Here is a 17,658-nt window from a genome sequence, read left to right as displayed (position 1 = left end):
TCAAGCTTTTTACTCAAGTAAAAGTGTAAAAGTACTGGCTTAAAGTATAAAAGTAAAAGTAATGTAAGGGGGAAAAAATGCCATTAAGGACAAAAGCTTAGACCGCCCAACAGGGGCCAAATAGTGCCCCAGGTAAAAAATTTTGGTTCCCAGAATGTTCTGGGAACGTTCCCTGAAGGTTAGTTTTTGGTTCCCAAGGAAAGTTTTCCTGGTGTTTAGGGAATGTTATTTTTTGGTTACATCGAACGTTCTCAGAACGTTCGCCTAATGTTGCAACCTTTTTAAGGAGGTTGGACTCCCACTTTAGGTCCTGGGAAATGCTGGAGCCCAGAAACTTGAATGAGTCCACCTTTGACATTAGGCTGTTGGATATTGTGAGGGGGGGCACTGATGGGTCCTCCACGTCTGCTGCAGTCAGCGCTGGGAAGTTTTTCTGGGAGGCCGCTAGAGTAGCAAGTAGAAGCAAAGTTACAAGTAAAATTAAAACCTCTTATCAGCCAAGCTAAGCATAATAATGATGTGAACAATAAAATAACACCTGCCTGTTATAACCCTGCAGATTGTCAGGTCCTGGAAGGCCTTCTTTGTCTTTCTGCCCCGCAGGCTATACGGTTTTACAACGTCATTGGTTGTCACTCGCCGTAGCATGCGACGGACTGCAGTACCTCCGGTCGAACCTCCAAAGGTTGTCAGGAAAAGTTGCTGTAAAACATATAGTAATACAAATTACACATTACAATTCATTTTGTAAGAGAAAAAAAGAAAGTGGATATGAATATTGGTCAGTTCATTTATGGTAGGTTTCTTGCACGTGCTATTGCAAAAGATGAACCTATGCTGTTACATTAGACAATCGCTAAAAATAAAAAATCTTACATGCAGGTGGTGGAGGCAGTGACATCTGCTGACCTGAAAAAGGGCAGGAAATAGACAAATGCATCAGAACAGTCACGTGACATGCCCCAGGTTGAATTTAAGTAGTTCCATGATAGGAAATATGACTCTGATTTCTTAAATGCATGGATAAATGTTAACTTACGGACAGGGCTTTCAGACACACGCTCCGTCCTGGAATGCTTTTTTTCTTGTGGAACGGATTCATCTGAAATAAAATACCATACAATTTGTACTGATTGCAAAAAGAATATTTGAATTGTGTAAATAATGTAGCTCATCTGTACTTAAGAGACTGTTGCTCTGGACGGAGACCAGTGAAGGCTATTAGAAGCACTTTTCCGGTGATCTCTTGCTTTACTGCGCAGCCTCCAACTGACAGAGACAACGTAAATGTGACGTGAGCAACGTGTCTGAAAGTTGTAAGTCTTCTGGTAGCTGTGACAAGAGAAATCTCAATCATTTACAATCTTACAGAGACGGACAGCGTAGGTATACAGTACAGGCCAAAAGTTTGGACACACCTTCTCATTCAATGTATTTCTTTATTTTCATGACTATTTACATTGTAGATTCTCACTGAAGGCATCAAAACTATGAATGAACACATATGTAATTATGTACTTAACAAAAAAGTGTGAAATAACTGAAAACATGTCTTATATTTTAGATTCTTCAAAGTAGCCACCCTTTGCTTTTTTATTAATAAGGGAAGAAATTCCAGTAATTAACCCTGACAAAGCACACCTGTGAAGTGAAAACCATTTCAGGTGACTACCTCATGAAGCTCATTGAGAGAACACCAAGGGTTTGCAGAGTTATCAAAAAAAGCAAAGGGTGGCTACTTTGAGGAATCTAAAATATAAGACATGTTTTCAGTTATTTCACACTTTTTGTTAAGTACATAATTCCATATGTGTTCATTCATAGTTTTGATGCCTTCAGTGAGAATCTACAATGTAAACAGTCATGAAAATAAAAAAGGAAACGCATTGAATGAGAAAGTGTGTCCAAACTTTTGGCCTGTACTGTATGTAAGGAGATAACATGGGCACAGGCTAATTATTGCTAACTAAAATGCTAGTTAACATTAGTAATTAAACCTAAACAGCTAATGTAAGTCGAAACTGCCTGCGAGCTTCTCCTGTACTATACGGTAATTCCTCTACTGTACGACAGTAAGTCACTTGGTTATGACACAATCGTTATCCTATTTTTACAAAAGCGTCTGCTACGGAGCCATAACGTGAGGTACAAGGTAATGGAGCCTTTTATACATTGTCGTGTTTCTTTAGAAATAAACAACGGACAAATAGAGTCTTTAAACCCTTCAGATGTAAAGTTATTCACAGTCAAGTAATGTAAAAAAAATGGCGGTTAGTGGAATGCTAACAGGAGGTGATACCTTTGTAGCAACAAAATGGCGCCATCGGAAGTTTGAGTTCTGAAGCGAAGCTTACCCCCTAGGCTACAATGTTTGGGTGCGGCGCTCTAATTTACCTGTATAGAACATTGTGTCGCACATTAGTTCCGCTTTTGGCGCTCGTGTGTAAAACCATAATAAATCAATAATCTTTTTACTTGGTCAGCACGGGGGGGCTCCCTCCCTGCTTTATGGTGTAGACACATATAGCCGACGGGCAACCGTTGACAGAAAACAGCGTCGATATGATCAGTCGCGTCCCCAAGGTCCAAAAAACTGCCACAGAACAGACCAAAAAGACAAAAGGAGACGAGACGTAATACATCTCTATAACAGCAGGCGGTGCTAATTTGCAATGTCGCCCAAGAAATGAATACCAGCAGCTGATTGGACGAACGTGTCACATGGGTTTGTTTTCTCCAGAAATTCAAAGCCAGACTGTCATGGCGGCTTGTTCAGAATACGATCTCATATTGTATTAAAATAGTTCACTGAAACATGTTTCTGAAAACATTTTTAAGCGAGAAATAGGCCATGCAGTTGCTGAATCTGTCTTCATTTCAGCTCAACAAAGGTCAGTTTAAAAGATTTTCATCAGATTTTGAGAGACTGTAGTCACCTCATCCTGCTAGTCATTTCCGGGTGAGTCCCGACGGCCCTGCCGCCGACCAAACATGTCAGGTCGGCCAAAATGAACACCGACAGCCCCCCAAATGTGTCCCGGCCTTTATTCGTCCAATCCCAGGGGCGGTTACTTTTCTCCTTCGTGAGTAAAAGCCCTCCTCATCTAAGGCTCTTCGTTGGCATGGTGACAGGTTTGGACGCATCTTGTTGATTTCTTCGCTTTCCAATTAGGAAAGACATGCCCTAAACTCTGAAGGTTTCTCTCTATATGTTAAAAGTTTGGTTTTAACCTAATCTACCTGCAAAAGACAGGAAGAGAGGGGGAGAGAAAGGGTCTGTCTTGACCTATTCTTTACAGAGACAAAGGTGAGGATTATGATAACAAGGTCTGTCTTCACCTTAGCAGTCATTAGATTCAATTCCTATTTTCATAACCCGGTTGCTGCATACAATTTATTACTTAAAACATAAAACATACATGGTTATTAAAATCAGCCTTGTTACAACTTTATTTAACTCAACACTAGCTAACAGTAGGCTATCGTTACCTGCTGCCAACTGTAGTGTTAACTAGTGTCCCCTGCGGTGATGTTTCAGTTCCCTCTAACGCCGCCTTCACACTGGCAGTTGAAATCAGCTCCGATACGGCTTCAAAACAACCGGAAGTCATTCATTTCCTATGGAGATTCGCAGAGCGCATGCAAATGGGTCCAAACCGGTTCCGAAAGAGTGCGGTGCGGAAAGAAATCGTGCCAGTTGGTCATCCGGATGCATTCAAAAAATGTAACTCTTGCGTAAGGCTACGGACGGTTCCTATCCGACAATTCCACCGGAAGTTAGCGTTGCTATGGTACTGATAAACAAACCTGCTAATGCTAATTGGTTAGCTAGCAACAGACACTGAACTATTGGTGTTTTTTTGAACGATGACAAGCCGGAATGAAAACAAGCCGAACTGAAATAGGATATTAATATTTAATATTTTTAAAATGTAAGGAGTAGAAAATACTGATAATTGCGTGAAAATGTGAGGAGTAGAAGTAAAAAGTCTGCTGTAAAATAATTACTCCAGTAAAGTACCAAAAAATTCTACATAAGTAAGGTAACGAAGTATTTGTACTTCGTTACTTGACACCTCTGCTCGATCTCATACCCTGACTGATGTCAGTGGCCCTTTGCATGTAACCAGACCTCTGCAGAAAATCTCAACGATAACCCAAGATGGCACAACCTTTAAAGACTCTGAGGCAGCCCAGACAAAGATAGTATCATTGTTGTTTTTTGGTTGGGCACATACAAGTGTGGTGACAGCTAAATGTATCTTCACCTTTTTCTAACTGACTTTTGTTAAAAAGCTATGCTATTAGGTATAGTAAATTATTATCTTCTGTCTATCAGGTCAAATCCTTTGGTCAGCTCAAAATTATTTTGACTGACTGGTATTTGTAAAGCTTCATCCTCACTCTGTTCACTTCTCTTTATAGGTGGGTCTCCTCCTTAATGGCTTCACGATGTTTTACTTCTGCCGAGCTCAGCAGAAGCCGTCCAGCAGCATGATGATCTACCTGAAGAACTTGACGGTCGCTGACTTCCTGCTCTGTCTCAGTCTCCCAATCCGCATCGCCAACTACGCCACCAGCTCTGCCACCATCCACCAAGTCAACTGCAACTTGGGCGCCTCAGTCCTCTTGCTCAACATGTACGCCAGCATCATCTTCATGGGCTACATAGCCACTAACAGGTAGACCAAGCCAGTAAGCCATTTTGAATCTCATGTTGCCTAAAACAGTATTCACAATTTAATCAGATCAATCTCAGTTTGTTAATGTTAACGATGAATCCTTCAGGCACGCTAAAGTTAGCCATGGGGTTCCACAAGGCTCAGTGCTTGGACCAATTCTATTCATCTTTATGCTTACTCTAGCCAATATTATTAGGAACCACCTTATTAAAGGTCCTATGAAATGCTGCTTTTTGGATGCTTTTATATAGGCCTTAGTGTTCCCCTAATACTCTATCTGAAGTCTCTTTCCGGAAATTCAGTCTTGGTGCAGAATTACAGCCACTACGAGACAGTCCCACAATGAGCTTTCCTTAGTATGTGCCATTTTTGTGTCTGTAGCTTTAAATGCTAATGAGGAGGAGAGAAGCGAGGCAAGGTGGAGGGTGGGGGTGTGGCCTTGACCAGCTTGCCATGGTTAAAGCAGAGAAAGGGGAGGTAACCTTTCCCCTTATGACAACATATAGGGAAGATTCCAGATTACTTTTTATCAAAGGTGGAGCAGGACAGCTAGGGTTCGGTTTACACCTATCGCCATTTCTAGCCACTGGGAAACCATAGGCAGGCTAGGGAAACTCATATTAATGTTAAAAAAAACTCGTAAAGTGAAATATTCATGCCATGGGACCTTTAACTTTCACTGTAATGCAGATGATACCCAATTATACCTATCAATCAAGCCAGATGAAACCAGTCAGTTAGTTAAACTTCAAGCATGCATTAAGGACATAAAATCTTGGATGTTCTACAATTTCCTGATGTGAAACTCAGACAAAACTGAGGTTATTGTGCTAGGCCTTAAACACCTCTGAAGCTTATTATTTAAAGATATAGCTACCATATAGCTAACATTGCCAAAATTAGACACATCCTGTCTCAAAACAATGCAGAAAAACTAGTCCATGCATTTGTTTTTTCAAGGCTGGACTATTGTAATTCCTTATTATCAGGCTGCTCAAACACGTCCCTTAAGACTCTCCAGCTGATCCAGAATGTTGCAGCGCGTGTACTGACAAGATCTAAGAAAAGAGAACTTATCTGCATTGGCTTCCTGTAAAATCCAGGATTGAATTTAAGATTCCTTCTCCTGACCTACAAAGCTCTTAATGGTCAGGCACCATCATATCTTAAAGAGCTCCTAGTACCTTATTGTCCCACTAGAGCACTGTGCTCCGAGAATGCAGAGTTACTAGTTCCTAGAGTCTCTAAAAGTAGAATGGGAGCCAGCTATCAGGATCCTCTCCTGTGGAACCAGCTCCCAGTCTGGGTTTGGGAAGCAGACACCGTCTCCACATTTAAAGTAAACTTAAAACTCTCCTTTTTGATAAAGCTAATTAATTAGTGAGTAATGAGTTAAAGCGGTTACCTAGACCAGTGGGGGTGGGTGTATAGCTACACCCTACAAGTTTTTCCTAACCACTCAAGGTTTCTGTCTAAAAGGAAGTTTTTCCTGGCTACTGTTGCACTAAATGCTTGCTCTTGGGGGAATTGTTGGGTCTTTGTAAATTATAGTGTGGTCTAGACCTACTCTAGCTGTACGAGTGTTTTGGGATAACTCTTGTTATGATAAATAACATTTAATTGAATTGAATCAATACAAAGAAAAATACACCACTTCCGTTATGTCAACATACAAAAAACACAAAACTACTGCATACAAAGTAGTGTTCTTTTTGTAGTTTAATTAATTAATGCATATCATGTACTCAGATTCCCGCAAACATTTGCAGCATTAGGTGAAATTGAAATTACTAATACATACATCTGAATAAGAGTGTAACCCTCTGCACACAGTTTAACCTTTAAACAAGATACAAGAGGATTGCAAACATTTGCCAACACCTGAGCAACAAGCCTGTGAACTCACAGGTTATAAATGCAAAGTTTGAACACTCGAAAGCTCTACAAGATATATAGAAGAAAGAAAAGAATAATAAGAAAAAAATATAGTGAAAAACAAGATAAGAGAAACATGGATGTGCAAACAGAAAAGAAAATTGAATATCAATACATAACCATTTTGAAGCATTTTTGGCAACCACACCATATCACATAGCCTAAACTACCGGTCAAAAGTTTGGGGTCACTTAGAAATTTCCATTCCACTCCATTCCAGACACAATACCTGCTGAGATCAGTTGTATTGTTTTTTTTAACCAGGGCAGCAATTTTCAGATTACATTATTTGCTTACATAATTGCAAAAGGGTTCTCGACTGTTGTAGAAAGAAGTGGCTGAAGAAACACTTGAAATTCATGCTTTTTGGTCTAAACGTCATACCTAAGTTAAAAGTGGTACAGCTCCCATATACTTTGACACTCAGGGGTGTGCCTGATATCATTGGAAAGGTGATTGATGTGGGTTTGTTTGTGTATTTGAGAAGTGTTGTATTTTGTAGTTTTTTTTTTTTTATTTGCACTTTTCAAATAGAAATAAAAAAAACGCACAGACATATTTGTAGAAAAGAATTCATATAAAATCCATTTTTGAGTCTTTTAGCTTCTGAATTTTTTTCTGTAGTAAGCTGAGACATGGCTAATGCTGTGTTGTCTGTCACCTGTCAGATGTGTTTACAGCAGTGTATTTTAATAATTTTACAGATTTATAACTTGGACAGAAATAAAAAATCTCCATTCTAGCCTCTGTAACTCTGTGTCAGTAAGGCCTAGAATCACCCTGACACAACTTGAGTGTTTCCTTTCCAATGATATCAGGCACACCCCTAAGTGTCAAAGTATATGGGAGCTGTACCACTTTTAATTTGGGTATGACGTTTAGACCAAAAAGCATGGAATTTCAAGCGTTTCTTCAGCCACTTCTGTCTACAACAGTCGAGAACCATTTTGCAATTATGTAAGCACATAATGTAATCTGAAAACTGCTGACCTGATTAAAAAAAACAATGCAACTGATCTCTGCTGGTATTCTGTCTGGAATGGAAATTTCTAAGTGACCCCAAACTTTTGACCGGTAGTGTATATCAGAATAAATGACTGTAATCAATTTCTTCATTTACTCCTGGGTAAGCTGTGGTCTGCATTTGGTGTATATAAAAAGTTTCTCTCTGCAATAATAATTTTGTCGATCATAACCCTAAATGTTCTTTTTGATGGTTTCTAGGCCTTCAACCGTAAGGCTGTCTGGATTGCTGTTATGTAGGCCTACTTTATTAAAATGCTCAGCCACAAAGTAACCCAAACTTATGCACAGACTCCGGCTTTCCAATGAAGTTATTTATTGACGCCTGCCTCTCCTCTCCAGGTATCTGAAGGTAGTCCAACCTTTAGGAACTCACATCCTTCAGTCAGCGCGGGTCGCTCACATCATCTCCACGGTAACCTGGGTTTTCTTCCTGACTGTGACATGCAGCTACATCATCCTGTCGTTCCACACCCAGGAACCTTTTTCCTCTGTCCCAGTGAGCTGTCAAGGCTTTCACAGTGGCCAGCACACCTTGCTCTTTAGGATCATACATGTCTCCTCCACCGCCTTGTTCCTGTGTGTCCTGGTCTCTCTGGTCTTCTTTTACTACAGCACCTCTCGCAGGGTGTCGCTGGCGCAGCAGAGGCAGCCGGCGTCCTCCAACTCCATGAAGCTTGCAAAGTCGCGCAGGAATATGTTAGTGCTGGTCAGTGTCTTCTGCTTTTGCTTCGTCCCCTACCATCTGATTCGCCTTCCCAAAGCTTTCCTGTGGAGGCATTGTTCATGGAGCAAGGTTTTCTACTATGGGATGGAGCTTACCGTCGTAATGTCTGTTCTCAACGTCTGCTTGGACCCAGTCATCTACTTCATCCTCTGCAAGGGGTTCAGAACCCAGCTTAGGCTGGGAGTGGTGCGTGGAAACTGATAATACCCGCTCATAACATTTTAACTGCCAATAATGTAATAAACTAAATGTAATAACTGCAAATAAAGTTATAAACAAAATGTAAAAGTAACAGACAATGTAATAAGACCTGAATAACTGAATGAAAAGATGAAAGATTTTAATAAAAACAAATAATGTTAAACAAATTAACTGTTCATAATGTAATATACAAAACGTGGTGTGGGACATCCCGCTGCACCTTCCGCCCTCTGTATGTTGCTGTTCTCAAAATTCCTTCGATACGTGAAACTCCAACAATCTTCAAAATAGCAAGCCACACGCTGAAAATGGCAAGTTTTGAAGAACATTTCTAGAAGAAAGAATATGTTTATCTAACTGGGACATTTTAGGACTGATTGACAGGATTGCTGTGCACAAAGTACAAATAGCAATACGCTGGTAAGAGCAAATTACTTTTAACCATGTATTCAGCTATGAACGACGCAGACACACGAGCGCACAAGTATAAATCCTCACAACAGCGTAGGCCACTATAGGCTACGGCGTAGGCTCTGCTACGTACTATTATAAACCAGCCTAGACAGGTACAGAGTTACCTGTCCTCTCCTTTTCCATCTCCTCAGATCTCCCTACCAGATAAACTGCTTGACTTTAACAGCACCGTTATTGATGGCTCATCTCGAACACAGAGAGGGAACTCAAAACCAGGGCCTTCTGGATGATGAACCAAGAAAAGGCCAATTATGGTCAATCTTTCTTCTGTTCTCATATGTCTCTGTCTTTTCTCTCTCTCCATCTTTCTTATTTCTCTCAATCTCTGCAGATAGTGCATTGGTTGAGAGAGAGGGTGCATTGGGGAGAGAGAGAGAGAGAGAGAGAGAGAGAGAGAGAGAGAGAGAGAGAGAGATGTAGCTTTTGTAGATTTGTGTTGATTTTCTGCCAGCTTTTGTTCCTGTCGACAAATAATCCATGTTAATAAATGGCTTTTGAGGCTATCACAATGTAGCCATAGGGAAAACAGGAGTGATATATCGGCAGGCATAAAACAGGTCTGTGTGTGTGTGTGTGTGTGTGTGTGTGTGTGTGTGTGTGTGTGTGTGTGAAGTACAATGCCTGCACACACATTGACACAGAGAGCTTTGAACAGGGTGTATGCTGATATGCTATGTGGGCAAAAGTATGTGGACACTTAATCATATGTGATCTCTGTCCAAAACCACAAGCACTATTATGCTGCTAAAACTCTACTCTTTTAGGATGGCTTTCCACATGTTTTTGGAACAAATATGTAATTTAACATACATTATTTTTTTGTTACAGGTAAATTAATCTAGCACTTACAAAATATTAATAAATATATATATTTTTAGGAGAATATCAGAGCTTTTTCACTGAAAACAGGAACGATGTGAGCCATGAGATTGAACCAAATTACAGGGAATTTGGGGGCCATAAACCTTAAACAATGAGCTAAAAGTGAGAGCTCCGTAGAGCTGAGAGTAACTGTGGGTTCATCACTATGAGCAATACCTTTTACATACAAAGTCATGTTGTTAATGTAAAAATATTGATTATAGCAGATTTAAATTTCTCTGGCCGAGGAAAAAAACAGCCCCAGACCAAATGTATATCCAATTTTGGCCATACTTTATAGTGTATTATATTATTAATGTATTATTGGTTGTTGTTTTTTATATTTCTTTTTTTTCTTATCAAAATAAAGAATAATCATATGTGCACGTTATTTATTAAGGGAGTTCTGTTTTGTGCAAGTTTGTGTCACAATGTGTCTAAATGTGTATTTGTGTGTGTTGCAGTCCCAAAATAGCAGGCTCAAGGTCAGAGCGTGTCACAGAAACCATATGTTCCCTGGTTTTAACTCTGCTTCTTCTGTGCCAAAAACGAGGGCTGAAAGGAGCCAACATGCTGTGCCTTTGGCTCGTGTAGTTATGGATCAGCAGCTATCTTTGTAAACACACATACCAACACAGATGAGCACACATTAACAGATGTTTATCAATGAAACAATAAGAGAAACCCCTCAGGGCTGCAGCATTTTCCTGCACCACTTGATGGCACTGCTCCCCCTCTCTCGTTTCTCACTCCACTACTCCCTCCCTCCCTCTATTTCTCTCTCGCCCTTTCCCTTCGTCTCCGCATCTTGTGTCGGAGGAAGATTAATATCGCCAGAGAGCACAAGGAGGATTACCAGATCGATATCGGAGACAATCTCTTTCTCCCATCTCTTTTACATGGTCTATTCCTCCATTTCCCTCTCCTCTCTGCCTCTGTCACTCACTCGCTCCCTGTGGTTAATTTGTGTTTTCACCCTCTGCCCTTCAAGTCACTCATTGCTTCTGGGCATATAAGGGAAAATGAGAGAGAAAGAAGGGGTGGAGGGTGGACAGATAAGACAGGCATACCGAAATATTGGAAAGAAAAAGAAAGACACAGCTGTGAGACAAAGATGAGAGATTTAGTTTTATTTCATACCACAGATACTATTGATTTACCATGACCTGCTTGCACACAGTTATAATATGTAAAGCTGTTTTCATTACACAACGCCAAACCGGCTAAGCTGAGGCTCAGGGAGAAACAGCAACCCATTTCACACACGGACACAGATTTGTAGCTGAGTGGCGATGATAAAAACACTGAGAGGTATTTTTGTGTCTGGAGAGAGGAGAGGAGAGGTGGAAATAAACACAGGTACACAGATCCATACAGGTATAAAATAAGTGGAACTGAGGTCACTTGTTTGTCCAGTTCCAGGGTGGTAAATGAAATCCTACAAAAAGAAGATTAGTCAATAAACTCAGGTAAACACTTATAGATATAGTGGTGTGTATGCCTGTGTGTGTGTGTGTGTGTGTGTGTGTGTGTGTGTGTGTGTGTGTGTGTGTGTGTGTGTGTGTGAGTGAAGGAGGTGGAGAGGAACTCATCTTTTATGTATGAGTGTTTGTTTAGCTGCACTTGCAGCTGTGTGCCTGGGTTACTTCCCATCTCAGTCACACACAGCTGACTAATAAACCCTCTCACCACTTTGAACACACCACTGGACTCCAACTCCAATTAGAACTGTCTAAATGTCGCTATATTTACCATATATTATGTCCAAACAATCCATTCAGAAACATGACATTTGGTAAATGTATAAAAATATAAACTTTTTTGTTTGGTGTGGCACTGTTATTCGCATAAATGGACTTGCACTTGTTTGTTTGTGCAGGTTTTTTTTGCCAGTGAACAGAGAGAGAGAGAGAGAGAGAGAGAGAGAGAGAGAGAGAGAGAGAGAGAGAGAGAGAGAGATAAATTTGTGTGTGGGTGTTTACTGGCCACCTCCTGGAACAGAGTTCTGCCTGGGACAGTGTGCCTCACAATCATCTGTTCCCTGACCAAACACCCATTTCCTATGTCCAACTGAGATCCAAGCTGGCCATACAAGCAAACACACACACACACACACACACACACACACACACACACACACACACACACACACACACACACACACACACACACACACACACACACACACACACACACACACGTCCCTTCTTCATTTCTCTATTGCATAATCAACCGAAGTTAAGTCTGCCAAAACTCATGGCAGTATCAACAAATGCAAATATCAAAAAGACTAATGGGAACATACACACACATGCCAACACATACACACAAATTAAACATGACTTTACAGATGTGTGTGTGTGTGTGTGTGTGTGTGTGTGTGTGTGTGTGTGTGTGTGTGTGTGTGTGTGTGTGTGTGTGTGTGTGTGTGTGTAAAAATCTCATTGATATGCATGAGTGAAGGCGTGTTATTGGTTCCTACGGGCTCGTTTGGGGCTAATTAGAGAGAGTAATGAGATAAGAGGAGTGGGAGAGGGAGGCGATGCTCTGATGGATGTAGGGAGGGGGATGGCATCTCAATGAAGAGGGGCTCTGAGGGAGGGAGAGAGATTAAATTAGAGGATGAAAGAGAACGAGAAGGGAAGGTAGCGAGGATGAGGTAACACAGAATCAATAATGTGGGTTGAAAAGGAAACCTCGGCATCCTGGGGTAAACGTTCCCAGATAAGTAGATCATCTCGACTCAGCTGCAGACATGTTTCTGCTCACTTAAACTTCACTCAAATGCATAATCACAATCAATTATTCATTCTCATGTCTGTCCCAAGTACTTAACAGTGAGAAGCAGGTGATCTCTTCTGTTAGGGTTTACTCCAGCAGATCAATAACCGGGTGATTCTTTAACTATGGTACTTTTCATGTCCCTGGGTAAAATAATAAAAACTAAAAAACATTTCTTCTTTTTTGTTTTTGTCACACTTACCTCACCCTAAGGGTAACTTATAAAAAATGTATCATGGCTCAATTATTCTTTTTATTATATAATATGAGGCCTTTTATGCATGGTTTTTACTGTTTTCCCTCTGTCCTTAAGCCAGACTTTGCATCTTCAACCTCGCTTAATTTTAAATTAAATACTTAAATAATGTAGATTTCAAGTACAAATGATAAAATAGTGTCTATTTCCATTATACATAATATATATTGTGATATTTATTCATATTTTCTTATATTTTTCATAAGTAGAACCCTTGTCCCTTGGGGTCACTGTCATTTCCACCACGCTGTACAAAATAGAATCCTAGGATCATTGTTTAAGGTTTGTGTACTTAGTAACCATAGCAACAGAAACTCCACAGTGGAACACATGGCTGGATGAAATCGTGTTGTGTACAGGGGTTAATGAAAAGAAGAAAAATCAAGGTAAATATGAGTAAAACTGAGAGTATGTTTATTGGTCGTCATTTCCAAACAGCTCCTATTTCACATGGACGTAAAAAACAGATAAATTGAATTTAATAATGTGTAATTTGTGTATATTTAATGCTAACTCTAAAACTACTACTAGCAGGCTAACATAGCATGAGATTTTAGAGGGAAAGTGGGGAAAAGTCATTTCCACCACAGTCATTTCCACCACGGTGTTCATTGTGGTGGTAAAGACAGGTTGTGGTGGAAATGACATTGTTTGTGCTAAACAGCAAATTATTTGGGCTATAATACTAAAACTTTAATGTAAAAAAACATTTAAATTCAAAAACAGTTAAATAAAACATAACTGAACTTCTGGCCCATATGCAAGTTTGACATATACAGTATTTAGCAAATACAATGTCTATTTAGTCAGATTCAACTTGTTATTCCACATCATTACGTTTGACAATACATGGATTTATGACATAACACACATGAAAGTAACGTTTAAAGAGGTGATAGAGTGATTATATAGAGTAGGCCTATTTTACACTGTTCCTTAAAGGGATACGCCACCATTTGTTGAAATAGGGCTTATCACGGTCTCCCCTAGCTGTAGATAGGTGGGCCAACACATTTTTTGTGTATGCATTGTTTTAGTCCGGTGCAACACCGGCAGCGCCGCTGCTAGTTAGCTTAGCGTAGTGAATGGAATCCTATGTTGCCGGTTAGCATGGTGTGAGTAAAAGTGAGCCAACAAAAGACAAAAAAACAACCTAATTACTTGCACTGAGACAAAAAATGTGTTGGCCTACCTATCTACAGCCAGGGTAGACCGTGATAAGCCCTATTTCAACAAATGTGGTGTATTCCTTTCAGGTCTCTTAATAGGGTATGTAACATTGGTTGGACTGAAAATGTCCCAGGTGCTATTCTTTGGGCCCTTATGCATCCCTGTGGAATGTCTCTATTCGAAAAGACAGTTATATGGTATGCTCCTGAATATTTAGATAAGTTGCTCGCTGATTGGTTGAGGAACCACATACACATACATTCGAGATGAGACAGCATGTCAGACACTGCAACTTTATACATTGTCTGCTATTTCGATATTAAATTCACTTCAGAGTTTTTTTATGCGAGAAATCAACTATATAAAGCACAAACATGGGCCGTTTTACAAAAGTGTATGGATAATTGCAAATTTGGTAAGACGTGTCTGACTTCAGGAGCTCCACACAGTCTTCATACCCAGGGGAAGTCACCGTTTGTGGGTTACTGGACTAACGGGGCTCGGGGCTCCGCAGAGCTCTGCGGAGCTGGCTGGCTGCCGGAATAACTATTGTATATTTACATTTTGAATTTGGTCACGGCATGTATATCACAGATACCCTAAGGACTTACAAAGCTAACGCTTGTGTCCCATTTCAATTTAATGCTTTTTTTTGTGAATTTGAGGGGTTTTGTTAGCTGCAAGTGTCCCTACAATCCTATGGGTAAAGATCGTGACTAGCTGCAGACCCTGGAGCTCCGTCAGGGCCTCGGCATTTGGTAGTCCAGTAACCCAGAAACGGTATGGAGCTGTGAAGGAGGACACGCCGGGCGGCAGGGCAGCACTGGCCGCTGTCACGTTAGCCAGCTGAGCTCCTGCTGAGCTCCTGCTGAACTCCTGCTCAACTCCAACACAGTCAGATAACATTTGCAATTAGCCATCAATTTTCGTGAAACGGCAAATATTGGACCTCTACATAGTTGATTTCTAGCATAAAAAAGTCTCAGAAGTGAATTTAGTAATTAAATAGCAGTTGATGTCAACTATGAGCTTTGTTGAGATTCACCCGTTTTCAGCAGCAGTTTCAAATTGTGAGATTTGCAGAGGAACGAGGTGTCAATGGGATTTTGCGGTTCTATGTATGTCCTATTTTACCCACCAAACTGTCGTTTTTTAACTATGACAAGGTAAAATCGGGTTTGCATTCTATCACCCCTTTAAGTACAGTGTGTTTGCTCTGGGTCAGCGTAGGCATATAGCATATAAGTTTGCAATTTCAAAATATATTGCCTATTTTATCTGTTATTCAACATTATATTCAACTGTTTATATTAAACTTATATTAAGGTAATGATGACAAAGGGTTTGCTCTAGTGTGCACTAGCTCGTACTTAGTTTTCTGAGTTCAGCATGTAGAAAATAGTGAAGAAATTATTTGCTGATTTTTAACACAAATTCATGTTTTTTTATTTTTTTGATTGCTTTTAATTTAAAAATATTGGTGATATGTTTTTGTTCACTAATGCTGTTACTTATTGATTTGCTTTGGTTCACCACATAGAGTAGTAGAAAAATAGTTTTTAATTGGAAGTTGCCTATCTATGTCATTTCCGCCACACACTGTCTCTTCCGCCACGCCATGTCATTTCCACCACAGCACATATTTTAAAGTAAAACATATAAAAAACATACAATCAAACCAACTATATTCAGTGGTGTTGACAATTGTGCAGTTAGGGGTAACATATGTGTATACACTTTGAGAAATACATGATTTTGAGCTATGATAAGTAAATGAAATGTTCCAGTGACCTAGTATTAGGTGTTTTTTAGTGTAAACATTGTAAAATCCTTACAGTTAAATTTCGAAAAAATAAATAAATTACAAATTTGAATAGAGATGTGTGTGCTATTTAATCAAATATATTTATAACAGAAGATATTTAATTATTTACTCTTAAAAACACATGTTTTGGTATGTGATGGAAATGACCGTTTTCTTGGACTGTCAGATAAAAATGGTAATAAATATATATTATTCAATACAAATCATCACAGCCAACTTCAGGGAAGGTTTCTAGACATATTGAGAAACCACCTGAGACTAAAAAACTGTTTGTAGAAATGTTTTTATTTTCTGACACCGTCTAGCTCAAAGAGTACCATAGTTGAAGAATTACCCAAAATGTAGGCTGTGTGAAAAAAATATAAAAGGAGTCAATTCAGAGGGACCAGAGTGATGTTTTGAAAAGCAACATTACAAAGCCAAGAATAAAGGGAATAGTTTGTTTGAGAAAAAAAAAACTATTTATTAATTAATATTTGTTTGTTTTTTCCTTGCAGAGAAAAATCACTCTAATATTTGTCAACTAAACATGAAGTCACAGCCAGCAGCTTAGTTTAAGACTGGAAACTGCCCCCGGCCAAGAAATAGTCTTACACATAACCCCCGGATAAACATACAAAATGTCGTTTTTACTCTGTGGTCAGACAAAATGTGAAGCAATTTTTTTTCAAAGTCAATAGAAATGGCCTACAGGATTAGCGCCTAGGACAGCGCATGTTAACAGGACAACAGTTCTGTTGGCCTTGAAAACATGTCAACTTGTGTGAAATATGTAAGCGAATCTGCTTCATAAACATACAGAGAGAAGGGGGGGGCAGACAGGAGGAAAATAACAGAGCTTTTAAATAACAGAAAGAAGTGTTTCTGTTGAGTTCAGGAGGAGGCTGAGCTGAACACAGACACACATGCACTACCACAGATGGACAATGTGTCTGTTGCGTGGTTGCTTAAAGCTAATGTCTGTACAGTTGATCCATTGGCTGTTTGGGGCGAATATTTTACATGGACAGCACAAATGGTGCAACGGTCAAATTTGTGTTAATGCTTTCTGTCTGACCACTTTTGTGTGTATTAAATAAGAGTTATATTACATGATGATATTACATGTTAATTAGTGCGCTTTGGGCATGCTGGTTGGTTGATTTCTTTTGAAATCTTTGGACAGAGCCAGGCTAGTTGTGTCCCTGTTCCAAGCCTTTATCATAAGCTAAGCTAACCTGCTGCAGGCTGTAGTGTCATGGTTAGTGGACAAATATAAGAGTAGTATCAATTTCATCTAACTTTTAATCAAACTCTCGTCAAGGAAGCGAATAAGCGTATTTCTCAAAACTCGTCCTTTAAAAACAAAATCACTTCCAAATATCTTTAGTTGCAAAACTGAGATCTTGTATTCCTCATGTAGTTATTAATGCTGGCAGATTAGAAGTAGCCTCATGAGACCGTCCTGATCTCGCGAGCTCCAGTTTTCCACTTGCAGATCAGTCTGGCATCTTGAGGCAGAGAAAATTTGGAGCCCTGAGCCAAACGACCGGGCCAATCAGCGTTGGTTTTGAGGTGGGTTAGGTGGTGATAGACAGATGGCTTATCCAATCAGCTAACCAGTATTTTCAGACAGCGGTAGCCCTAATTCTGTTAGCCGCTCGCTAATGCTTTTTTTCTCTTGGATCCTTCTTTTGGAATATGGTCCGGGAACCTGAAATGGTGCCTTTTATTCCTAAATTCT

General features: G+C 39.8%; 2 protein-coding genes across 3 annotated transcripts; one reads left to right on the top strand and one right to left on the bottom strand.

The window, feature by feature from the left end:
• Nucleotides 1–44: 44 nt before the first annotated feature.
• LOC114547974 (uncharacterized) lies at nt 45–3,506 on the bottom strand. The gene is made up of 5 exons (XM_028567562.1): nt 3,490–3,506; nt 1,040–1,102; nt 877–909; nt 543–702; nt 45–444 (listed from the first exon to the last, which is right to left on the bottom strand). The coding sequence occupies exons 2-5, from the start codon at nt 1,100–1,102 to the stop codon at nt 98–100; spliced, it is 603 nt and encodes a 200-aa protein (XP_028423363.1). The 5' UTR covers nt 3,490–3,506; the 3' UTR covers nt 45–97.
• A 129-nt stretch (nt 3,507–3,635) lies between these two features.
• Nucleotides 3,636–8,652, top strand: LOC114547358 (P2Y purinoceptor 14-like). 2 transcript variants are annotated; one of them, XM_028566693.1, is made up of 3 exons: nt 3,636–3,724; nt 4,426–4,682; nt 7,983–8,652. In XM_028566693.1, exons 1-3 carry the CDS (start codon nt 3,710–3,712, stop codon nt 8,566–8,568), a joined length of 858 nt encoding a protein of 285 aa, XP_028422494.1. In that variant the 5' UTR covers nt 3,636–3,709; the 3' UTR covers nt 8,569–8,652. The 2 variants fall into 2 exon arrangements, with proteins under 2 accessions (XP_028422494.1, XP_028422503.1); XM_028566702.1 differs by lacking the exon at nt 3,636–3,724 and adding an exon at nt 4,106–4,308.
• The last annotated feature ends 9,006 nt before the right edge of the window (nt 8,653–17,658 follow it).

The sequence above is a fragment of the Perca flavescens genome, chromosome 2, assembly GCF_004354835.1.
Source record: "Perca flavescens isolate YP-PL-M2 chromosome 2, PFLA_1.0, whole genome shotgun sequence".
Classification (NCBI taxonomy): domain Eukaryota; kingdom Metazoa; phylum Chordata; class Actinopteri; order Perciformes; family Percidae; genus Perca; species Perca flavescens.
The sequence above is the reverse complement of the archived record's forward strand: the minus strand, read 5'-3'. Positions and strand labels throughout refer to the sequence as shown.